The sequence below is a fragment of the Falco peregrinus genome, chromosome 4 (assembly GCF_023634155.1).
Source record: "Falco peregrinus isolate bFalPer1 chromosome 4, bFalPer1.pri, whole genome shotgun sequence".
Taxonomy (NCBI): Eukaryota; Metazoa; Chordata; class Aves; order Falconiformes; family Falconidae; genus Falco; species Falco peregrinus.
The window spans coordinates 42,971,681-42,997,090 of NC_073724.1; the positions used below are offsets into that span (position 1 = coordinate 42,971,681).

Here is a 25,410-nt window from a genome sequence, read left to right on the forward strand (position 1 = left end):
AGTTGCTTGGTTATTTTCTAGATTTTAGCTTCAATTTCTAGAAGTTACCACTTTGGGTGTACCCAAGATGAGGGGCTGAAATCCAGCTCTCCATTAACTGTTAGTGATGACATTGGTTTGGTTCGATATTACCTTATTGTTACAGCTGCTTTTCTTACTTTTGAGTAATTTGCTGATTTATCATAAACTCTCCTCAAAGGTAGTGTTTTGTTGTCAGGCATTTTTTCCCCTTAATAAAGTACGTGTGTGGGTAGGGGAGGGAGTATCTCTTGCAAGTGGAGAGTGAAGCCAAAAAGGAGGTCACTGCCTAGTGAAGTTGCAGTGTTGTTTTTTTGAAAGAAGCACCAAGCCTGTCTCGCAAGTATTCAGACTTCTTCAAGTGCAAGCACGCCTCCATCACTGATTGAGGCATGAGCAAGCATATTGCAGATTTCGTCAGCAGTAATACAAATCTGAGGCTCTGTTATTTATGGTCGCTAACAATTCTGTAACAGTCTTTTCAATGGAAGCTTGTGGCTGCTAAATGGGGCAAGGCACTGGTTTTGGATAAATATATCCTACTTACTGTATTCATTTTTTTAGTTAGATATAATATGTTTCTGCCCTAGACTCTTGCATAATGCTGCTTTGGTCATTCTCATTGGAAGTGATTTCCCTAAAGCTTTCTGCAGACTGTTTTTTTAAAAAAACAGATTATTTTTAAAGCAGTTCTGAAACTCTTCACAGTGAAATGTCCTATATAAATAAAGCTGTGCTGGAAACTATAATTTGCAGGAAAAGTCATTCAGAATTCGTTACTACTCTACAGTTTTGTAGTGCAAACTAAATTTTTCAAAACAGCAAATCATTTGGGCTGCATTTAAAAGTCATGAGATACCTTTACGTGCATACAACAGAAAGTTCATCTTATGGGACATCTCTGGCCCCTCCCTGAAAATGAGAGCAAGAGGGGACAACTAATGTGCTGTACTCTGGGAACCCAGATATTGGGAGGCAAAATCACCGTTTGATGTTTTAAAAGGAGATGGAGAGATTTTGGTGGTTCCCTAGCAACTCTGGTAGTGTGAACGCTTTGGAACTACGTATGAGAAATAAAGCTTCATAGTGGGGTTTAGGTGTTACACTTGAAATCCAGTGGAAATACTGTGTAGCTGGGAAGATGCTAGCTTCTGGACATGGCTTGCTGCCTTTTAATTTTTACTCCCTTCCCTTTTCCTGGCCTTGTCTTGCCGCAATAATTAATTATCCTGTTGCAACTCTGAGACTAACCTGCATAGATGCATTGAGGGTTGGGAAGAGGCAGTTGTATGTGTCTTGATCATTATCATCCTATAAACCATGGATGCTGACATGGTTTATAGGAGCTTGTGGCTTTCCCATAGATATGTTAGTTCAGCCGGCGAGTAACCAGTAGCAGAACTGGTCTCTGCTTATAGATGATGCACATTTTTATCTCCTTAGTTTGTGTATGTAAACAAAGATTATCCTAGATTTAGTACTATACAGTCCACAGTGTATCATCTAGGGCAAAAGTGATTTCTGCTGTTAAGGAAAAAATTGTTAGCTGTATACAGCAGGGTGTGTGGGGCAGAAATGCTGAAATACCCTGTTCAGTATCAGTTGGTCAGTGACTCCAGTGTAATTTCAGGCAGAGCTATACAGGCGTTTCTGCCCCAGGCTGCTGAGCGCTGCTGGCAGCCAGAGCAGGCTGCAGTGACATATGGCTGGGTTAACAAAAAAACACCCCAGGTTCATTAACCCAGGCTCAGCTCACTGTGAAAGCAGCTAAACTACTTACTCCAGGGTTAGCTTGGATCCCAAATACACAGTGCTTTATCTCCTCTAATAACCTTGCCAGGCCCAAGCTGCTTCTGTGCTTCTGTGCCTCATCCAGCCCTGATGCACCACTAGAGGACAACTGAGACTTGATGATAGTAAATATAAGCCTAGATTCTTCTGGAGAACTGGAGACAGCATATCTTTTGTTTGCTTTTAACACAGTCGATACTGAGCTTTTTGCTACTTTCCTTGACGTTTTCAATTGGTGGGACTGAAATGGTTTCTTATGCTGTGAAAGTTGTACAAAAGAAATTGTTTTAAGGGGAACACGGTGTGCAAACTATTTCCCCTTGGAGCAGCAATATAACTGCTCTAATATGCCAATTTGCTGTGCTATCAAATTCCAAGATCAAGGTAGAGATAATTCTGCACCAGTACTCTAAAATGCCATGAACTTGTTAAAAACCGCAGTCCATAAAGCCATTGTTAATTAACACCACTGTCAACATTCACTGGCTAGCAGAAAAAGCTTGCTTTGATGTCCAAAGAAACCACTGTGACTGTGGCCAGTAGGAATTTTGAAAATTTCTGGGTTTTTTAAAGCAGCTGAAAGCAACTTTACTCCCTCTCCACCACACACCCACACTGCCGGCTCTTTGCTGTTCATTCTGTCTCCCCATCCTTTTTGATTCATTTATGCCTGTACTTTTTTACTTCATGCCAGAATTCAAGTCGGGTTATCATGTTTCACACTATGTAGAACAACAGTGCATAAGACAATGATGCAATCTTGACCATTGCCATTAATGTAGACAGTATACAAACTGAGGGAAGAAATTTATTTTGTGGCAGGTGAGAAAGTGTTTGCAGTAGTCTGTTGCAAAGCACAGTATGTTAAGAAAGGGAGTTCTTCACTTTCTTTTTAGTAAGCGCACCTCTTGGTGATGGAACATTAATAACTGGATATTCTTTTCTTGCCCTTACAGGCAGCACAAACCTTGCATGTATAGTTCAGTTGAATGACCCTATGCAGAAGTTTTCCAGCTCTGTAGCCAAAAATGCTGCAAATCCCTTTTGGAAGGAAGAGTTTATCTTGTAAGTAACTTATGTACTGAGAATACTTTTATAGTAAAGCATCTTTTTTTACTTAAACTATGTGAGGTTTTTCAAAGAAGAATGGGATTTTGAAATACAGCCAGTCAGGTGGCCTTAGAGAAATCTGGAGCTGGTAGGGACCTCAGGATATCTAATTACCTTCTGCATGCATATGAAATCAAATAGGTCTGTAGGTCTTTGCTGGTAGGTATCTGGTTCTAGTAAATGACAGCAGTAACAGGCATAATAAATCACCCTGTGCTTTCATACAGTGCCAGAAAAAAGCACTGGCAAGGTTTTGAAGTCACTTTACCTTGAACACTGCATTTGAGGAAATCTGATGTCTCTCCATTCCCTTCCCTGAGTGGCAAATGTGAATGTGCAAAAAATTTGACCATCTAAAAGAATGGTGGCTGTGATTAAAAAGGAAGTGTAAAACTAACTGTAGATTTTTTTTCTGTAGAGCCAAGTGGGACTTTTGGGCAGCCTGCACGGTATTCAGTGATTCACACAGCTTCTGTGTATAAGGTCAAAAGTGAGCAGTTCTAAAACTATTTTAATTTCCACTTTCTAGCAGCAGAGCAGAAATATCTGCTAGCTTCTGTATTGTATGAGTTGAAGAAGGGGGAATCACTGATGGCAGGGTGGACCAGAGGGATGTTTCTCTAGTGGCTTTAAACACACACACACAGGCAGGCAGCTTCCCAGGGGAATGGGGTGGAGATGCTGCCATACAACCTACTGTAGATACTGCTTGCTTTTTTTTTTTTCTATCAGGATATTAATGTGTGAGGCATTTCACACACAGTGGAGTGAGTCTCTCTGATTCTTTCTGTAGCTTTCCTCTCTCCTCTTGGTTACATTTCTTATATTTCAGAGAGTAATGCTGCTTATTTTCCTGTGACATTTTTCTTCACTGTCTAGTCACAGCCTGACATCTACTGTATCCGTTCCTTAGCTTACAAGGAACTGAGCTTGTATTTGGACCTTTGCCTGTCTGTGCCAAGTGCTTTCTTCCTCAAAGAGTGGTGTACAATTCTGTGTGCTTCTTCTCAACTTGAAGGAGGTCTGTCTGTGGAGTGCACAGATCTTTTCCTGCCTCCTCAGTGCAGTCTGCTGGACTGCGCCTGTCAGTGTTGTGGAGCGTGCACTGCAGAAACAGAAGAGCTGAGGGGAAAAGTGACAGGGGCTGCTTGATTTAAAGGAAGACACCAGGATCAGTCATCACAAGTTGTACAGGACTTGGAGAACACCAGACCTCTCTGCATGTCTGCAGTGGGTGGAAATAATTAGAAATCACTATAGTCAGCAAAGAAAAAATTGGAACACCACCGAAAGGCCTTACCTTTTTATATTGTCTGAGGGAGGTATGTGCACCTGGTTCTTATCCTGCTGTCAAGTGGAAAACCCAGCTAGAAAGCTCTCTTCCTACAGACATGCACAGTCCAACGACTTATAAGGTCTGATTTTAGTTACGAGGACCTACAGCTTTTGTGGAAAGCCACAGCTCAGACAACATTTTTCTGTAACAGTGTGCTGCATCACCATCAAGACTTAAGGATTAACATGATGCAATTTCTTCTCCACAGTGAGAATGGGGAAAAAATGCCTTTCTGTAGCAGCTTTCTATTCTGGAGTATCTCTAAAGTGCTTCAGCCACTGGGGCTGTGAATCACTTCAGCCATCTGTTGGTAGAACAGCATCCGTGCTTGGTGTTGCAGAGCAGACACGTTCCCAGCAGTTTCAGACAGGAAGTTTGTAAGAATAATACCCTTTCCAACTAAAAGTGCAGAGAGAGGGCAGGCAGGATGTGATTAAGTTGACTGGAATTTGGCCTTGACACTAGGGATAATGCTGGGTTTTCCGCACTGCTTTTCAGAAGTGCATGAGGTAAGCTGGGGGACTTTTACAGAAAAATGATCAAGATTTGGCTGCAAACCTTCTTTCAAGTTCATCCCCATGCCACCCCCCCACCCCCCATCCTTTTCTTTCTCCAAAAATGAGAATACCCACCAGTCTGAACGCCAGTGTACCGACCACTGTGTCAGGCTCTGCTTTAGCTTCATGGGAAGAGCAGCAATAGTATCATCAAGGTGCTTCCTTTCAAGTTTTGGAGGTATGGGAGAGGATGGTAGCGGCAAAGAAAAGCTTACAACCTGCTACATAGATGGTGTCCCACAGCATCTAATGGCAGTGGGGTACCTGCAACCAAGATCACACCATCCTGAAATGGAGACATAAAAAAATAAAATACCTATGTGCGTGCCCTTAAGCTTTTTTGGCAGTACACTGACTGAGAAGGTTATAAAATCAAATTTTACTCAAAGGTTCATCAGTAGGTACCCAGTTTGCTTCACTGTCTCAATTAGAGGAAAGGGTCTGTATCTATTGTGTAGTCCATCTTACGAAGTACCACATATGCCAGTAATTCTGCTAATAGTTCACATCAGTTCTGTCACACAGAAACTAGCTCTTGTTATCTTGCAACATCCTTGAGTCTTATTTTGAAAAAGTAATACTGACTCTTCTCACATAAGACTGTAACTACATCTATTTACTTGCATCTATCCTGCTTTTGCAGGACACTTTCCTACTTTCACACAATACCGCACAGCTTTGAATGGGTTGTTGATTGGACCTGTTCCAGCATCTTGTCTTACAAATTTGATCCTGCCAGGAAAAACTAGCCTCTTACTGTTGTGGTGTAGCAGTCAGACTAAGGACCAATATCAGCTTGAAGGGCAGTGTTAGTCAGCTACTGGGGAGGTGAAAAGCCTCTGAAATCTTAGGAAATCAAAGTTTCCTTTGGCCATGGTTTTCTGACTGTGATCCCTTTAGTCAGTCTTGCCTGAGGTCAGAAAGATACGATGCACGCAGGTTTAGCGCTGCCTGGCTTCGTGTGGGCCAAGAAAAGTTAGGGTATTGGCAACCAGAATGGGAAAGGGGAAAACCTACGTGGAAAGGAAAATCTGCTCGCTTGCAAAGACCTAACATTAGTTTCATTTACTTTACAGTGAACTAAGTGCCAAATCAAAAGCATTGCAACTGCAAATAGTAGAAGATGGAAAACTGGATAGTAAGTATTAAAACTGAAATTTTTTGCATGTTCAGCTTGTGAGCATTGCTAAATGTTGACATAAGTCCTCTTTTAGTTCTACCCAGCTGTACAGCCAAACAAGAAGCTGTCAGATTTCTGAACCTGCATTAAAGCGTAGATGTCTGCTGCTAGCTTGTCCTGGTAGTGAAATCAGGTATGCCTCAAGCGTGGCTCTAGGCAGCTGGAGGGGGAAAGAACAGCTGTGGAAGAGAGATCAGCTAAAAATAGCCAGCCAAACTTGTATGAAACAGGCAGCTTGGGGAAAATTTATAATGTAAGTTTATGTTTTTAAACTCTGTAAGCCTATCTTCAAATGTAGGTCCCAGAGTGGAAATCCATGGAAAATCATGGAGTTCTTGGACAACACTGATTGACCTGGGTTAAGTGCTGCCCATATACCCCATTACTTCCATCTGTAGTCATGGCCAGAAGAGAGAACATCTCTGTTTTCCTCTGAGTTAAGGTTACATAGAAACCTTGTTTCATTTTAGACTGTAGACATACTGAGTCTTCCATATGCTCATATCCTAATTTTTCAGCCTTCTAAACATTTAACGGATCCACCGTGAGCAGTGTTGGTTTCAACTTCAGCTTTCCAGGTCTTTCTGTGGCTGAAGGGGAATCATGAGTGTTAATCCTAAATCCTTCCTTTTCAAGCCCCAGAGGCTGCCTAGCAGTTACCAGGTATAAAACACACTAATTCTGATTATATTGAATTAAAGGTAAAACATGGGGGCTGAAACATTTTTACTACTTAATTCTGTTGTTGCAGTTTGCATTTAGCCTTCAGTGGCAAGAAAACCCCTTCGCTGAACTATTGCATTTGGTTTATTTGGAGAAGTGTTACCTTCCTGGTGGGGGTAAGAGGTAGATGGGTGCTGAGACCAGAGAGCACGTTGAGGTGTTTTCATGAGCTTTGTAAACTTGCTGCAAGTACTTCATTACTTGGGCTTTATTGAAGTGATGACACATCATAAATTGTTCTCATATATGCTGCATGTTATTTTGCTGATTTTTTTTTTTTTTGCTGGAGCTAGAAATAGTAACTGTATTTCACCTCTTGGATCCATTTGCTTTTTCCTTCTTATGTCAGATTTCAGGTTCTTGACACTCAGCTATTTCTCTGTGGTTTAGTACTATCAGGTATGTTCAGCTTAGTTCAGGAAAGAGTTACAAGGTATGGGCCAAAGCTTTTCATACCCAGTGATTAAAAAATATGTGCTTTTACTCATGGTGTCTTGTGATAGTGGACGAAGGCTGGGCCAGTAATTTATTAGGCAATAATATTTTATCTAAGCCTTGGCTAGTAAGTAATATAGCCAAGTGGACTGTGTTTGATTTTTTTTTTTGTTTGGTTTACTGTATTTATTTTTATGTTTAATAATTTTTATATACAAAGTTGTGCAATACCTTGCATACGATCTGCGATTATTGGAGGGATTGGGAAGTCAAATGTAAGCAAATGTTTAAAAAATTTTTCTGATATGGATGCTGGGTTTTGATTTTTAACAAAAAAATGGGATCTATATATAGTCAGCAAATGTATATTGTTTCTTGCACAATGTTTAGTCTTGCCTGTACCTAAGCATCTTCAGTAATGGGTCTTTCAAACAATACCAGTAATGTTCCACATCCTATTGAGAGTGTAACTACCAGCCTGGTTTCCTGAAGAAAAAGGTCCCAACTGATTGTATGGAGAATTGTCTTACTCCCCCTCCCCCCATAACATCTTAGCTGTTCTTTTCCCAAAAATGTGAATAGAAAACGCAAAAGTAGCATCATATTTATGAGGAGAGAGCCAAGTAGTGTGAATATAGTATAGATCTCTACTTGTCTTTTGAATTTTGCAGAAAACTGGGATTTCATCTCTGAAATTGTGCAGCACTTCGGCTAATGGTTTGTTGCAGTCTAGTACTAATAAAGTAGGGGGAAGAGCAAGAGAATGGCTGAACTTGCATTAAAGTTCAAATTAAGAGAGGCTATTCTTAATGATGCACCAGTTTACCAGGAATCCAGAGCATTTTCTGAAATGAAAGATGCAGGTAACCGGTTACAGAGATTGTTCAAGGATCTAATAGTAATATTTCTAAATGTTTTCTTTTCCTTTAAACATTCTGTGTATACAGGGAAAAATAATGGCCAGAAATAGTGGCAAATAAATAATATTTCATGTCTCCATTCTTTCCTGTTGTGCAGTATTAGGCCAGGCTGAGGAATAGTCATAAAATGGAAAGAAAGCTGTGAAAACTCCCACGTTTCTGCCCCATGGTATAGGACCCATTCTTGCTATTAGCTGCCTGTGTTCTTCCACCTCCTTTCCCATCTTCTCACCCTTAAACATACTGACAGCATGGATATACGCTGATTTTGTAAATTTTATTTCTTCAAGGTCCTTTATCCACAAAGGTGACTGTACCTCTAGACTTGTTCAGGAAACAACCTTCTGGCCAGCAAAGCTTTGCACTGAACAGCAGGGCCGGTGAGAGCAGCCCAGAGCCAGGGCCCCGGCTGGGATCCATTAGTGCAGAGGTACTACTGCGTTTGGATGGTTTTACAGTGGATCTTGTGCTTTGGGAAGTACCTGCAAATGCTCGTCTTCTGCTTCGGACTGTCACTCACAGCACAGTGTAATTTGTGGGCGAGTTAGAGCAGCATATTCAGATTGCACGGTGTTTGTGTCTATCAAAAGAATTAGTTGTTTGGCTCTTGAACATTAGCAAAAATGTTAAAGGAGTACTAGCTAGAAATATTAGTGTCCTTGCTTGACTGTTCTAAGGCAACATTTTTTGTCTTCCTAGTTCTCTTTTATAGAACCCCATGAATTAAAGACGTGGCAAGTCTCTTCTCCAGTGCTGGCCACTAAGATAGAAAAGGATCGCACTGTGATGCCCTGTGGGACTGTTGTCACTACTGTAACTGCTGTGAAAACCAAACCTCGTTTAGAAGGGAGATCGTCTCCACTGAGCACAGGTGAGGAAGTCCACTTCTTCCTGTGTTCTCTTGGGGTTATCTGTGGGGACCAGGAGAAGTTGCAGGGGTGGGATGTAAGGAAAGGCATTGTTGTCCAGACTTCTCTGATATGTTGGAGGGGGGACATTATTTGTATTCTTCAGAATCAGAGTTTTTAATTTTCAAGAAACCTTGTCCTTACAAGAGGAGTGGTTAATGTTCCTTTTAATATACACTGTAAAGCCTCACAGCAAAGTGATAATGCAGAAGAACTTGGTTTTGGTGGATGGTTTTCCGCATGACAAAAGTATCAGGCTCTTGGAGTGTTTACTGCTGGCAGACCATCCTGTGCCTTCTAACTGTGATCTGTACTATAATCTCTAATGAAGATCGATATCATGTTGTGACGAAGTAGTTTTTTTCAGTAGGTCTTTCAGGAGTAGCTTGTCCGATTCTTCTTGGGATAAACACGAAAGCAAAACCTGTAAACAGTCTTTCTGTGAAGTCTCACAAAGAGCTACATTCTTTAAAGCTATTAAAGCAGATCTTTTACTTAAGTGGGTGTTGTCTGGCATCTTACAGTAGAATGTTTAAAACCAATACATTCACACTTCACAGGTCTTTTGGAATCAGGTTACCATAAAGCATGCACTGAGAATTTGTATTAAACAACTTTCTCAAATGCTTATGATTTGAGCAGGTTTTAACATTATAGGTATAATAAATTCTTACTGATTTCATAATAAATGTCTTGAATAGTTTAAATAATAAAAAACCCTGGTCCTCAGATTCTCCTGCGAAAACTCCAGTTAAAGTAAAGGTGATTGAAAAGGATTTCTCTATTCAAGCTATCCATTCTCATGGTGCTCCAGTCAGCAAAACTTTATCGTCTTCAGATACAGGTAATAGAAATGTTCAAAGCTGCTAATGTGATGTGTGATAAAGAATATGTGTGTCTCTGCTGCACATGGGATTAACGTAATCTTGTTAAAATAACAGCAAACCCATATGGCTACTGCCTTGCAACAAGCACTGAGATGTTTATGTTAGCAAGTACTGTGGTTAGGGATATAGCAGTCTTGCAGTAGAAGTCTGTTTTTAATCAGTGATTTTAATTACTAATTTTGAATAAATAATAGTGAGCTGTGGTTTGGAGGGGGGAGGTGACTGCAGAAAAGCCAGGCTGTCTTTTCTTTTGAATGACAGATTCCTCCTTTATAAAGGCGTGAGGGACACTGCCCAAAATTAAAACCCTGTGACACTCTAATTCTAAGGCCATTGTGAAGTCCCCTCTGTCTGAAAAGAAGGCATGAGGCTGGACCGATGTAAGGAAGACTGCATTCTCTTCCTAGCCCTGCCACTGGGTGTTTTTGTGCTAATGCAAATAGACAACCTTGCTGTGCCTGTTGGTCCACCTTCCTAAGTCACCTGGCATACTGCTGAAGAGCCGCCAGAGCGTCAGGTGGCATTGATAGTAACTTTAATTATAAATTCACTTTGACTATACTAAATCTGATTTTGACTCCAGGGTATTTCACCTTTTCAAGCTGCAGCTTCTGAATCTTCAGCATATTTTTCAGTCCTGTGTGTGGTTACCATTTGATCTTTCTGTAGCTCTGTAGGCAACAGTAATGACAGATGTGACCCAGTCTAGCTGCAAACAGCACATGGTGTGGGTTTCAGTTCCCTTTGTGCAGATTTGAGTGGAAATGCGACAATCTGGAGATGATCTAGACTGCTCCTGGTGCAGTCAGAAGGCTTGCTGAGAGATAGAAATGCATTGGCCAAAAGGCAGAAATCTGTGGAAGAGCACAAATCAGTAACTATGAATAGCTGTAACAGCACTTGAATCTTTCCCTACTTCTAGACTAAGAGGTACTCGGTATCATGAAGCAGCATGGTATTACTAAGCCAGTTTGGGAAATGTTAAAGTAGTGCTAGACTTCTAAATTGAGTCTCATAACTGTTTATGATACTAAAGATACAAAACTCTTACTGGAAAACTCATCCAAAGACAACTTCGAGCACATTGATATGAACAGTGGATTTATGGGAGTGCAGGGGAATTTCTGTGAAATGTTTATACAACATAGCAGGAAGAATTACTCATTAGAACAGGTTTAAGCCAAATGAAAAAATACAAAGGAGCATTGGGTATGACAGTAACTGAAGTAATGGTTATTACAGGCATCATGCCAAAATAGCAACAAGCACTATGGAAAAGATGCTGTGGCCGTGCCATAGTTCTAAGTGATGACAACAGTAAGAACTAGCAAATGCCAGTGATGCTGTCCTGGATGCTCTCAGCTGTTCCTGGCGGCTTTGCAGTGGAAGTAGAGGTTTTTAATGAGTGTGCAGACGTGTGTGGGTATGCATAACCCTTGTGCACACATACTTCTAAGTTCCAAAAGTATCCAAGATACTTGGTGCAGCATAATTATTCAGGCCTCATCTTTTATCGCATTAATGTCACGGTAACAGAAGACACTGCTCTGTTTAATGAACATTGGTTCCATTGCTGCCTCTGTTCTTTTGTTGTTAAAAGCCCACCTCAGACAGCATGGGGATTTTTGTCACGTTAACTTTCTTAGCCTTGTTTGTTCCCAAGATTGACGAGTTTGATTAGTGTGTATTTGCTGTGCCCAAAGTACTTGCATAGTAGATGCCAGAAGTGGCCATGCTTAAAAATAAATTGTGTTTGTCACTAAAAAGCATTTAGTATAATCAACAGTTTTGTATATACTACAAACAATTTTGTATTCCTGTGCAATGTTTGGAGGGGAGAATGGGGTGCACTTTACAGGCTTTGGAGACAGCTGATAAAGAGCAGAGTGACTGCTACTTTGCCTTCCCCATCCCGTCATAGTGCCATAGCAAATCTGGAAATGCCAAGCAAGGATGTCTGGAAAAAAGAGCAAAATAGCTACCCGAAGAAGTAGTAGCACATACTGTGCAGTTTTGTACAGTGTTGAAACTGTGGCTCTTCATGATTGTGATACCTAGTGCTCTACCTATCCACCACTTCTGGGTTATATATATAGTTATATATATATATATGTATAGTTATATATATATATATATATAGGGGTTTTTGTATATACTACATAGTATATACAGTGTGTGTGTTTATATACATATATATACCCACACCACAGTGTAGTGGTGACTATAAAATAATTGGAAATAGTCGTATGTTTTGTCTAGGCTTCCAAAACCTGCTGTGTGCTCAGAGCAAGGCTTTGTAAGTGCAACTTAGGTACCTCTTCTCAAAGAATGGGTAACAGAGGGGAAAGACAAGACCCAATAGCTGGGAAGTGAGTTGGAAGATGTTTTGTATTGCCTGGTGTTTGTACCATTTTTGCCATTTTCTTTGAATTTTAAGTCAAGAACAAACTCTGCCTTTTCTGTTTTATCCCATTTTTCTTTTCTCCCTCTGAAATAATGCTTTCTTTTCAGAACTGCTGGTCCTGAATGGCACCGATCCTGTTGCAGAAGCAGCCATTCGGCAGTTAAGTGAGTCTGCAAAGCAGAAGCTGAAGTCTCCTAGAAAGAAAAGCACCATTATCATATCAGGGGTGTCCAAGGTAGAGCAGAAAACAACACTTTGTACTAATGCTTAGTACTGTAAAGTCTTTACTCCTCTAAATGCAACTTGAAATTAATGTGTCCTATTCAGCAGTCTCTGCAGATCTAGGTCTGTGTGCCTGTTTGTTTCAATAACTGTTTCAAGTTAAGCCAAATCAGGATGGATTTGTTGGGGAGGGTGTTCATTTCTGATTGTTAGATTTGACAGCCTGACTGAAAATGCATGGTATCCTTGGATGGGAATGAGATAATTAGGGATTTGGGAAAAATTATTAAGTTGAGAACAGAAGATAATTAGTCCTTCTCTGCGTTTCACCCATGAAAGGAAGATGCACGGAAAAAGTATGATTTTTTTTTTCCTATTTTTTTTCAAAGTTGTTAAAACAAAACCTCTGAAAAATCTTCTACTCGTCTGGGCTCGGTTCCAGAGGGAGGGCAGACAGAAGACACTTTCTCACATGGTGTATAGCATTCCTCCAGACTTTCTTCATCCACAGCCTCAGTGTCCCATCTGCTGCTTGGTGCCTACCTGTAGTCCTTGTCCATCAGCAGCCTGCAGGGAATTTGCTGTCAAGGCTTGCTGTTATGCACGGGACCCTTAAAGAGCTTTGGGTGAAAGCCAAGTCAGTGGGAATGGCTCCCCTCATCATCACTGTGCTGTGATGAGGCGGGGGGAAATGAGAATCGGCTGCCACAGTGCCAGATGTAGCCTCATGGGAGATGGAGGCACTGGGGCTACATGGATTTGTGTTTAGCTGATATGGATGACACTAAGTCCTTTTACAAGATGAAATGCTTTGATGTTTATTTTCTTAAAAGGACCAAAAGATTGTTTATGCATCCTGATACTTCATTACAGCAGCACATGTAGGAAAGAGTTATTTGCAGAGGGGCTGGGGATAGGTGAGAGGCACACGCTTAATGGTTTTCCAGTCATTTGGCTTTAACAATGTGATTAAAATTTGGCTGTATGCTTCTAGCCTTTATTAGAACTAAGGAAGCACCAAGTGGCATTCTGATAGCCCTGAGCAATACAAGTAAAAGTGTAAAGAAGAGAAAAGAACTTTTGCAGGGAGACTTGATTTCTTCCAGCAGAGCGGCTTGTGTCAGTGTTGTCTCTTATTTTCGCTGGGCAGACCTCTTTATCTCAGGACAGTGAAGCTGCGCTGATGATGGACTATGCTGCAGCCATGGACAGCTCCTGCAAAGAAGTAGATCCCTCCACTGTGGACGAAGCTGTTGCAAAAGTCACTTCTGATGAAAAGCTGTCAGTAGGTGCTTCAGAAGTAGTACCCGATACTGAGCCACAGCAAAGTGCCCATAAGGCTTGGGGATTGGAGAATGGCAGCCAACAGTGGGACACCAACACGCTTTTAGACCAGACCTGTGAAGAAATATCTGGGAGCTCATTAAGTGTTTCAGAAACTGGGAGCATGAAAAAATCTAAAGGTATGTGAATCCTACCCCTGCTTCAGAGAACAACTTCTTTCTCTATGTAATTGGCAGTATCATGCAACACTGTAGTAGCTCATCCTTTCTTACTGACTTTTGTCCTTAAACGCCTTGTGATTGTGGTGTTTATTGAAGCTGTCCTACTAGCAGCCAGAAAGAGTGCAGTCCTCTGGCTCTCTGAGCCAGGTCAGGCTCTCTTACATTTCCCTCCATCAGGAAATAGAAGGGCTCATCCTTCGAAGTTGAAGGGCAGCTCACTTAAGCTCAACTCAATTATCTGGGAGAGAAGTAGCTAGCCATATCGTCAATTCTTTGATGAAAACTGTGTTCTTGTAAACAAGGACTTGTGCTATATCAGCAGCTCCATTATTAACGCAAAAAGGGCAGGGGTCCACAGTTGCTTTCTGATACTTTCCCTCTCCTTCACATCTCTGAGCACAAGGCTGGCTCGCCCTCACTAAAGCGTGTGTTCAGGAAGCACCACAGCTAAATCTTAACTACCTTGTGAACAGTTTCACCCTTTTCTCTGATTTAATTCATACATAGTTTTCTAAAGAAAATGGTAGCTGCAGTTTGAAAATGTCTTGGGATTCTTTGTGTTTCCTTTTTAAATCCATAAATCTCTGAGCCTGTATGACTGGTTTGTGGCTTAGTGGTAAACACAGTCTGACACAAGAGCCAATGCGGTGGGCTGTGCCCTGAACAGGTAGCACACCAGTCTCATGGGTTGCACATTGAAGTTGCAAAAATTGTGTTTCTCGCCCATATCCATCCCTCTTTTGCTTTATTATTTTTGATTGTTTCCTTACCTGGAGTTACTGTAAAATGGCTTACTACAAAATGTCAAAATATTATTAGATTATTGTAACCCACACACACATAAGGCATACACTGGAGATCTTTACCAAGGCTCTCCCTTAGAGCATCAAGGTTTTCCGGCCTCCTCACAGCTGTATAGCTCTACCTGATAAATTGGGATGGTACAGCAGCAATCATTTTTACATAGATGGTCAGGCATTGGAAAGTTCTGGGTGTGTTTGGGGTGGGTGTAGGGGTTATTTGTGAAAGAATTTGTCTCAATTGGAGCCTAGAAAAGTTTAGGAAGTTGTATGAGATATTGCAAAACCTATGGACTCTTCTTTAACATGTTATTCTAAAACAAGCAAATGGAAGTTTGTACATGAGCTGTTGTCTAGTTTTGTTTTTCCCTGTGCAGTATGTTGCAAAGAGATCAGGCTTCTAAAGAGCCTGTTTACAGAGTGTAGTATTGGACTGCTAAAAAGCTCAAAGTATCTCTAATATTTGAAAGAGCTGTCTCATCTTGAAAAAATATTTTAAAAAGCTGACTCAAATCCCTTTCTTCATCTGTGGATATATCTCTGTGGAAGTCTTGAATCTCTGCTTTATCACAGCTGAGTAGATTTTGTGGAGTGAGATAGAGAAACATTTCAACCCCCTGCCTTCAGTTAGCTTTCAATAGCTCAAGGTTTCTGTTTTGTCAAATGCTTTCCCTTTAAAAAACGAAAACCGCAAAACCAAACACAACAACAACAAAAACCCTAGAAAACTCAAACAAAGCAAACAAAACCCCTTCTGCTTTAAAAAGCCTTGTGTGTGTATTAATGTCTTAAATTTAGCGCTGTCTGGGTTTTGGTTTTGGGGTTTTTTTTTACTTTTGCATATTTTTGGTTTTTACCTTTCTGACTTCCTCTTTCTTAACCATTCCCTTTCATAAACTTAAGAGGACTACTGTGCCAACCAGAATTAATTACCTACACAGTAAGTTATTTTTGTCTTTTTTTAAGAAAATGTAGCTTTACAATGGTACACTCATTGTAAAAACTGAAGCAAAACATAGTTTGGCACCTGTTTTCTTCTTCCTCCATCCATTTCTTTCCTCCCTCCAAAATTACCTTCCTGTGCTCAGGTGTCTTAGCAGACTAGTCTGCTGTAACAAATCATTTCTGATGGTCATGCTGTCCAGGTGGGCCACACAGAATGGACAGAAAGGAAGGCTTGGAGGGGTGCTCTACATTCTTGATCTCTCTGTTATGCCCATTCCTGTAGCGTCTGTTTATCAATCAAAATCTGCTCATGCAAATCATGTGTGACCCCATAACTGGATGTGCATATGCAGAAAGCTTATTTTAAAACCTGCTGCTTACAGTTTTCTAGATCTCTTTTCTAACCTCACTTGTAGAGCTGCCAGGACCTCAGCAGGTATTTACAAAACCACCTGGATAAAAACTGGTTTGGAAGTTGGGAAGGAATGGAAAGAAGCGATGTCTATTCATATCCTTGTAGATGTAGAAGGAAATCTTACTTCATTAACAAAAACGAGATTCAGAAGTGATCCTAGCCCCACAAGCATTTTCAGAACACCGTAAACTGGTGCAGAGGAGCCTATGAAGACCTGTCAGTCTGTATGGCACTCTTGGCGTGCTCTCTGCTTGTCTCCTGGTGTTAGGGGCAGAGTTGGCATATGGATCCTGTTGAACTCGAGAAGTAAGCATGCAAATAGCACGAGCATTGCCAAGCTTGTGATTTGCCCTACCCTGCTGCCTTAGCAGGGGTGCATGCCTCCACAACAGCTGGAGCCACTGTCAGGCAGCAAGTACCAAACTGGTTAGCAACTGATGGGTGGCAGTGGGGATGTGGCAAGCTTCCAGATAGCAATGACCACAGTGCCTCCAGAAACACAGGGAGCTTTCATGCTGGGGGGCTGCTGCTTGTGCTGAGCCTTTGCTGCTCTCAGGGAAGCGCTGCCTGCAGTTTTTCAGCTGCAGTGAGTTGTCCCAGGCCACCGGCACAATTTTTGCAGCGTTCTTGGTTTGGTTCTATTTCCTAGTATGGGAATTCGGTCTGAATGGATAGGACTAAACAGCTGCTTATGGATAAACCCTTCTGTCCTACTCCTCCTGTTGGCATAGCTTCAGCTGCAGCTGCCAAGACTGCTGGGCAGAACAGCTGACTGCTAAAACAAAAGCCGCACATCAGCGAGGCCTCATCAGTCCCCCCCAGCCTTTGCATATTAACAACTGTCAGTGTCATGGGGCTGAACACTGTTTCTTTTATGCTGTCAACAACAGCTTGAAGTGGTACTGCTTTGCCAAAAAGATCAATCAGAGGGTGATGGGAGAGCAGTCAAGATTCAGATCCATGAGTTACAGTTGCTTTCAGCTGACTTCTCACAGGGCACAATGGAGTGGAAGCAGAAGAATCTCAGCAGCAGCAAGACAAAACATGCTAGAATATGCTTCCAGGTGCTGAGTGGTTAGTTCTTAAAATACAAAATAATAAACCCAAGCACGTGTTTGTAACTGCTCTGTTCTGAACAAAAGCATCTGGCTGTGTGCAACAGAACTGCCATGGACATACCTGTTCTGCAGCTGTCACTGTGCAAAATAACATGTAGCCGGGGTCAAGTCCTTGGAGGACAAATACATAATTCCGGCTATTGCACAGTATCGCATGAAATAATTGGTTTCTGTGTTGCTTTTTGTATCCATTTGCAATGGGAAGAAAAGCAGAATCAAGGCCATACAGTGACAGGAATTAATAGCTGAACTGAGAAATTTGAATCGGGAAACCTCTTAGTGGTACAGGAACGAGGTGTGGAAGCTTTGCCAGGAAGATGACTGTCTTCACATACTAGTCTGACTGCCAGAAGGCTCCTGTGTTGGCTTGCTACCTGGGTCCTCCTCTGTTCAAATTGGCTCATGCCACTTGGACAACACCGCTACCCAAGTCTGCACAGAACTGTTGCTGTTTTAACATGGGGCTGATGTACTGACACGAGGCTGAGTCTTGCCAGTAGCTCAGAGCGGTGTCCCTGCCAGCTGCAGCCAAGCTGCCTTACACATCAGGCTCACATGTGCTCATGGAAAGGGAAGGTGGAATTTGGCAGAACGGTGGCTGCAAAAACAACCCAAGCTTGCTGAGAGAGGAGTATTGGTAGCTATTGTTGGCAACATGAGTCCCGAGTCCCTGTTGAGATGACATCTGCAGTTGCCTTGGCTGCATAACAGGTTTGTCATGGGATCAAGGGAAGGAATGCGATAAAATAAAACAATTTACTGCAGAAGGGATTTGAGCAAATTTCTGAACCTGTTGGAAGCAGATGTAACATTATTTTTAATCTACTTCAAGTGAATTGCTATTCCTAACAGGATTTTAAAATAGCAAATGCTTTGTGATTGTTAGCTCTAGGTGGTGCTGCTGAATTCATACAGAATACATGCTGTCTGGCTCGTATGGGCCTACTGCACACAGGTTGGCTGCCAGGTACTGTTCTCTGGCACCAAGAGCCTCCTTCATCTCGAATTAAAATGCCACCTTCATGTTGTGCATCACAGGCTAATCTTTCCTTTTTAGCTCCTTTGATCACTGAAACAACAGAGAGTAACATGGCTTTCTCTAGTTTAATCTTTTTATGTACTTTTGTTGTATTGGAAAGATTGGATATGCCTGTTTGACATGTGAGAACCCAGCGTACAACCCACACCAAATGCTGTGCATGTGTATGTGTGACCACTAACATAGGAACATTTGGAACTAATGAAGTGTAAGGAAGGAGACTTCCACAAGATGTGTGGATTGACTTTAGAACCTTAAATCAGAGGATTAATATTCAGTTGCTCATAGGCATGTTTCACGGTAGGTTTCCCTCCTTTTCAACAGTATAATTTCTGAAAGAACTGAAGGAAAATTCCTTTTTTCTTTAGTGCTTCTGTAGAAATGTATGTGAGCTCTTCTCTCCTGAACATTCTGCCAACAGTACATGTGCATGTATATGCATATAACTAGAACTACCGGAGTCTTTCATGATTCAGTTTGCATGTTACTTGCATGGAATTAGGAAAAGCAGAGAAATACATACTTCCGTGGAGTCTGAATTTCTCAGTGGTGTTCAGTAGGGAGAGAGCTGGATCAACAGCAGGGCAAAGAGGATTCAGTAGCATGTAGTGTGTAAGTATGTGTATGTGTGTCTCTGGCTGAAAGCACGACAATTGCTCGCATTTGCCAGTATCTGGAATCACTTATTCCAAGGTGGAACTCATACTATTATGGCCCCTAGGTTATGGACCATCAATGTTCTTGCTTTAGATTCACCACACTCTTAGGTTTCTAACATTGTTTGAATAGCACAATGTTTAAACTAGAAATGCTAAGACCAAGGCTTTCTTCAGTCATGCTACAGTTTACAATTGAAGCTGAGCTTCAAGGGGAAAGCAGCCTGTTCTGTCTAAAGTGCCCTGCACCTCTGCTGTTTGCTTCTGCAGGTGGGATTTTGAAAAAAAGTGCAAAGCTCTTTTTCCGCCGGCGACATCATCAGAAGGATCCAGGAATGAGTCAATCGCACAACGATCTTGTCTACCTGCAGCAGCCACTGTCAGAGGAAACACGCAAGAAGGGAGGCACTCTTTCACGTATTCTGAACAGAAAGCTCCTTTCCAAAAACAAAAGCAAGAACAAACTGAATGGTGCTTCAGCAGAACCATACATATAAGACTGAACACTCTCTGATGGGATACTTGCACATCAGTTGACCGTTTGTTTACAGAGCAGTACTAGAGAATACAGATAAGACTGATTAATTGCATAAAGTGATGTTCACTAGTACAGTGGTCCAAGAATAAACAGAAAGCTTGTCTTTTTTGTTTATTTTTTCTAGAACACTTTTTCTCTCTGATTATAAAGTTGCTCCTCTAAATACAAGCAGTGCTAATTGTATTGTGACAGCTTTTGAAGGACCATGTGGTTTATTGTAGAAGATGAGAGAGGATGAGAAATGGTACATGTGGGAAGGACCTGCATGTAAGCACCTAGTTTACATTAATGTGGAGCTAAGAACTGAAACATCATACCTGCTATATGACTGAACCACTGTAAAGAGAGAAGATACCACTGTGCTTCCTTACTGAGCCTGGAATAGTAGCAACACAAGCCTCAACTTGTTTTTCTAGTCAGGCTGAAAGGGAAAAAGAGAGGCCCAGATCCAGTTTGTATTGTGGTTTGGAAACTGGTAAGTTTTCAGAAGCAGAACTAAAATGCTGATTAAGATAGCCTACTGTAATAACTCTAGCCTGCTGTAATAACTGCTCAGTCCATGTAGGTGGAGAGATGCCTTTGATATTAGCCATAAATCAATAAATTATGCAAATACTTATACTAGCATATTGTTTCATGTTCTGTGCATAAGTTATGCCTGAAAAAAACAGAACTTTCTCTAACGTCTACTTGAATCTACTCGCAAACAAAACATTTACAAATTCTTATATGTAGCTTTTCTTCCCTGTGTGAGAAGCTGCGTTGCTAATGCAAAAACCTGTCTTAGGGGCTCTAATTCCTTCTCCCAAGTACTTGTTAGACAAGTATATTAACCATCATACCAAATGCAAAGCTAGGAGCAATAAGTGATGAATAGAGCATATTTAACCCTATAATGCTTTTCACTGGACAGCTTGATTTACTTGCCAAACACTTACTGAGATCTTGGAAAACACAATTGTGAAAAGAGCTTTTTTAAAAAATACTTCCCTCAGTCGTCTTTCAGTTTCTGGATCTACCAGTGTTGTCATGTGGCGAGTGGTTGGTTGGGTGAGTTTTTTAACTTTTTTTCCTCATTAAATATTGCAGCTGGCTCCTTTAAATTAAAAGAAAAAACTGGTGGCTTAAGTAAAGGCATAGTTCTTGTTTTGGCTATTAAGAAGAGTAAAATGTCAGTATTTCACAGGTACCATCTTTCATGCATACCTGTACTTTTCCATCATCTACATTCCTCCTGAGGACAAAGCACCAAGCCTGTTCTCTTTAGCCAAGAAAAACATCCATTCCATCTGAATTACTGACATGAATGGATGATATGTTTGTACCTGCTTTGCCAGCAGTGTTCCTCCCCACTGCCTCTCCCGCCCCCTGGCCTTTTCTCCCCTTAAGACATCCAACACTTTAGCAGATATTTGGGCTTTCAACTTAAACCATTCTTGCGAATAGAAAGTCACTGAAGAACAGAAACACATTTCAAAACTTATGATGGACTCTAGATTCCTTGGTAAATGCTTTTACAAAGAATATAAAAGTAGAGAGGTGTTGGTTTCTTTTTTACCAAGAAAATAGTAGAAGAGATGAACTGACAAAATCTTGCAACTAACTGAGCCTGTTTAAAAATACTGTTTATGTGTGTAACCTCCTAAAATCACTGTGGTAGTACAGCAGTTCAGACTATCAAATAGTTGTACATTTAAGCATGCTGCTTATTATGAAAACACTTGAAGGCATTTTAATATTCTGTATTTTGAAAATTGGCTACAAATGAGTCTTCTAGAGCTGTAATGTGCTTAGAAATCACAGTTCAGTAGTACATTTTTTTCCAGCTTCAATGTGCTTGAACACATTTGTTTATTGTTAATTCAATATAAAGTAGAAGTTAGGTTTCTTCATTTGTTCTACAGTGGTTCACAATATGAGTGTTAAAAAAAATGGTTCTCTCAACGTAGACTTTTTCCCTTGACTTAAGTAGGAGCTCTTTGCATGATGGGGCCAGCTGGGGGTCAAATCTCTGCCATGTTGTAAATCCTTAGTCTTGTTTGCTGAAGGAGAAAACCACAACTGGTCATTGAGTTCAAGAAATCAAGGTGAGACTGAGCTCCATGGGTTACACCCCCTTACACTAAAAGCAAAGAGCTGTGGAATTGGGAATGTAAAGGGAGCACATAACACGTCTTGAAGTCTGCTTCAGTTACTGAACTGGGATTTTAATTTACAGAAGTTTTGTCGTGTACGGTGGAATGGGATGGAAATAACACTGAATAACTTGCAGAATACAGGAGTAGGGTTTGCTTGTAGCTTACCCCAAAGAACAGATACACACTGAAGTGGGTTGTTGGTTCCTCTTTCTTTTAAGGTCTTGATGATTGCCTAAATGCAAGTCTTGATGGTGGGAACCAGGAACATTCTATACTGCAAACTGTGTGAAGGTTTGGGCTCACATATATTGAGAAAGAATGAATTCTGAAGATGAGAAAAGTAAGGCATTTTGGGTAAAAAGGGAACCTTCTTTCTTAATTGTCTTCACTCCTCAGGAAAATAAACATTATTTAGTTTGATGTTTGACCTCTACATCTGGCTGGTGTGTTCCCCACCTTTTGCTATTCTTCTACAAATAATTTGTGTTCTATTGTCAAAACAAGGTAAGGTACTAAACACAAAGGGACAATTGAGTTGGTTAGTTGTGACAACCCCAAAGGCCCACGATACTGAATCCCATTCCTCCCTTCAGAGACGATTAGGTTGTCATTTATGATCAGGAGACCTGAGTATGTACATATTTTTTTTTTGTTTACTAGTATTTAGGTCAGTGTAAGTTGTCAGTGGATCCTGACAACTAGCGGGAGCTATGCTACAGGTTTGGGATAGGAGGACTGGATTTGTAAACTGGCGTAACTAACACTGAGATGTATCCTGCCAGGTGCTGCATGTTTCATGTGCAGTTGTGTGAAGGATGCTGGAGAGAATTACTTTGTTCTTTTATGTTTTGCAACCTTCATAATTTTAGTAACTATACTTTTGAACAGTAGAACAAATCTCTGCATGATGTTGCACTGAAAACTTGTTTTCTGCCTTCCAATTTAAGTATTTCAGAACAATAGCTTGGAAACAACCTGTGAAATCTTTCTTCCTTTTTGCCCCTTTTCTTACACTTTTGTGTCTCTGAATATTCTATACAGCAAAGAAGGCATGGCATTTAATGAGCACTGAGAACTGAAGGCTTGCTTTTCCCCTCTGAAGAATTTTTCTGCCCGTAGTTGAAACTTCTTAATCTTTGTTGTTTTTCTTTATGGCATTTTAGCTTTTCATTTACCTTGATGAAGACAACCTGCATCCTTACCTACCCAAGATTTGCCTTGACTTTAGTCTGAATTTTGACCAAGCAGTAAAAGAATTAGATTCCTCTTTGTAGATCGAAGCAATAAACCTACCTAGTATCTCAAGTGTGAATATAAGCTACATAACTTTCTTAAAGTGACTGAGATCACTTTAAGAGTCACTTTAAAGAGGAAGGGGTTCTTTATCCCTAGATTGTCGGTATTTCATATCCAGTTCACCTCAGGAAAAAATTATAGTTATGTCACTCCTAACTATACATGAAACTTGTGAATCTGAGGTGGCAGGAAGGAGTGGAAGAAAATTCATATTCATTTAAAAAGCAAAATAGTTTTGGCAAACTTGAACTTAATGGACAGGTCATAAACCGTGCAGGCATAAATACTGAGCTTTATTCTTAAGCTTTCTGTTAGATTTTCTTTTTCCCCTGCTCTTTCTTTGGGAGAGAGGTGAGGCTCCAGGTCATACAGAGCTGTAGTTACTGCCTTGCTCTTGAGAGGACGTGGCTTGCAGCACTGCTTTTTTTGAGGTGTTCTGTTGCCTGGCAATGATAGCAGCTTTGAGGATCAGTGAAATTCTACAGCATTTTGTAGTACTGCGTCTCCTCACTGGTTGTAGGTGGTTTTAAAGTGAAAGCTTTCTGCTGTACATTTCTTGTAAAGTTTTGGTGTCCTTGATATGCAAAAGAAAAATCAAAGTCACCTACATAAAATGCTACCACATGCATATAGGGAAGCAAAGTAAGAATCTTGTTCTTGTAACATCTTTTTCAGCTCTGGTAGCTCTAGGTGTTACAAGGAGCAGGAGCTCTATACAAGGTGGGAGCCGCATGGCTTTTTCATTGTAGTTTATTGCAGTTTTTTAATTGTAGAGCTGAAGTTTGAGATAAGTGCTTATCCCAGTACAGAATTAAGTATACTGTAGCTCCAGGCTAAGACATTCCTGTTGTGAGTGGGAACAGCTGACCTCATGCTTTGACCTCTACAGGACCTAAGTGGATTTATTCATGTGTTTAAAGTCAGCATATGCTTCTCTACATTGCTAAGCCACAGCCTTGGTGACAACCAACTGAAGATTAACTGTGTAACAAGGGTGATTAAGTTAAGGGTGAATAATATAATTTCACTCGGGATATCCAAACTGCTGCTATGCAAGATGCTGGCATGGTGTGAAAATACCTGGGAAGCATGGGTCTGAGGTCTTTCCAATACTATAACTCTGTATTTCCCAATAATGTATTACGCTCTGATATTCCAGGTGGAGTAAAATATTTTTTCTAGCATTCAACTGTGATACTAACTTTTTCTGTGGTGGGGTTGTTTGTTTGTTTTTCTTTTTTTCTGTGTGTACACTAAGTCAGTGTAATTAAGAATGATATACAGATTTATTATACCACTAAAAAACCTGAGAAGATGATTTTTTTAAAGAAATAACTGCTGCTGTACATACAATAAAGCAAATTGTCTCTGTGTAGTGCGCTGTCCTACATACCTAGTCAGCCAAGCGTAACAGATGGTTTTCTACTCTCCTTCACTAATTTGACCTGTTGCTTAACAGACCATTTACCTGTTTACTCAGGAGCAGAGTTCTCCACTGATGCTGTGCTGACACCATGGGTTGTTTCTGATAACCCTGGCTATATCAGGTAGCCCCTTCTTGTTCCTTGAGAAACTGCCTGAAACATGGACTGGGTGGGAATCTAATGGAAAAAGGAATTATGAACTCATTGCGGTTACTTGTTATTTTTTCTTTCATTTATATTCTATTACCCTGAAACCATTTGTTATTTTGGGGGCAAAGAGGGAGGAGTGTTATGGCCTATACCCTGTAAAGAAGACACCAGTACTAAAATGAGCACAGCCTGGGAATAAGGTTCTCTTGCAGTCATTTTACTGAAAAAGGTATGTTCTAATTAATGCTGCTACAAAGCCCTACCAGGCGGGGGGAGGGGAGAGCGGGGGGGGGGGGGGGGGGGGGGGGGGGGGGGAGGGGAGAGGGAGGGGGAACAACACCAAAACCAGGCATTCATATGAAAATAGCCACAATACTGTTTTTATTTTCCTTCCTAAAGTGAGTGCTGTACCTTATTTTGCAAGGAAATTGTATGTTACTTTACTGGAAGTTGCTGTCCACATTTCTATGCCTGATTATTTCATACCCTTGAAGTGTTTAGCTGAAATTTCCTAATGGTCTCCCAACAAACCTTCTTACTTTTTGTCCCCACTCTAATCTTGGGTGAGGTTTTTTAACTTGTATGATGCCATTCATGTATGCTGGCAAAAGTGACAAGACTTATCAAAATGAGAGCAGGAATGGATGTAGCACTATGTCTGGTCCATACTCTTTCCTCCAGTTCATCATTCTTAAACAATGAATAGAAGGAATTTTCATTTTTTTCATCTCTCTACCCTAGCAAGACTGGCGTAAAATGCCAGTTCACAGTCTGATGTTAACTCTGCAGAGAAGGCAGGCATACTGGCAAAAAAAAAAAAAAAAAAAAAGTTGGAGCTGCAGGATCCAGAATCACATGTATTGTAAATCCAGATTGCTTCAGCTAGGAAACATAC

General features: G+C 40.9%; 1 protein-coding gene across 2 annotated transcripts in view; it reads left to right on the forward strand.

Annotated features, from left to right (window-relative positions):
* The window catches only part of C2CD2 (C2 calcium dependent domain containing 2), a 38,311-nt gene extending 18,180 nt beyond the window's left edge, over positions 1–20,131 (forward strand). Inside the window, exons 7-15 of one of the 2 annotated variants that reach the window (XM_055801969.1) lie at positions 2,766–2,874; positions 5,889–5,950; positions 8,361–8,500; positions 8,770–8,941; positions 9,709–9,822; positions 12,377–12,504; positions 13,642–13,954; positions 15,700–15,736; positions 19,240–19,370. In XM_055801969.1, coding sequence (XP_055657944.1) covers positions 2,766–2,874; positions 5,889–5,950; positions 8,361–8,500; positions 8,770–8,941; positions 9,709–9,822; positions 12,377–12,504; positions 13,642–13,954; positions 15,700–15,725 — 1,064 coding nt within the window. In that variant the 3' untranslated portion in view covers positions 15,726–15,736; positions 19,240–19,370. Of the gene's footprint in view, positions 1–2,765; positions 2,875–5,888; positions 5,951–8,360; positions 8,501–8,769; positions 8,942–9,708; positions 9,823–12,376; positions 12,505–13,641; positions 13,955–15,699; positions 15,737–19,239 lie in introns of both variants that reach the window. The other variant, XM_055801967.1, reaches the window with a different exon arrangement.
* Positions 20,132–25,410: the final 5,279 nt, after the last annotated feature.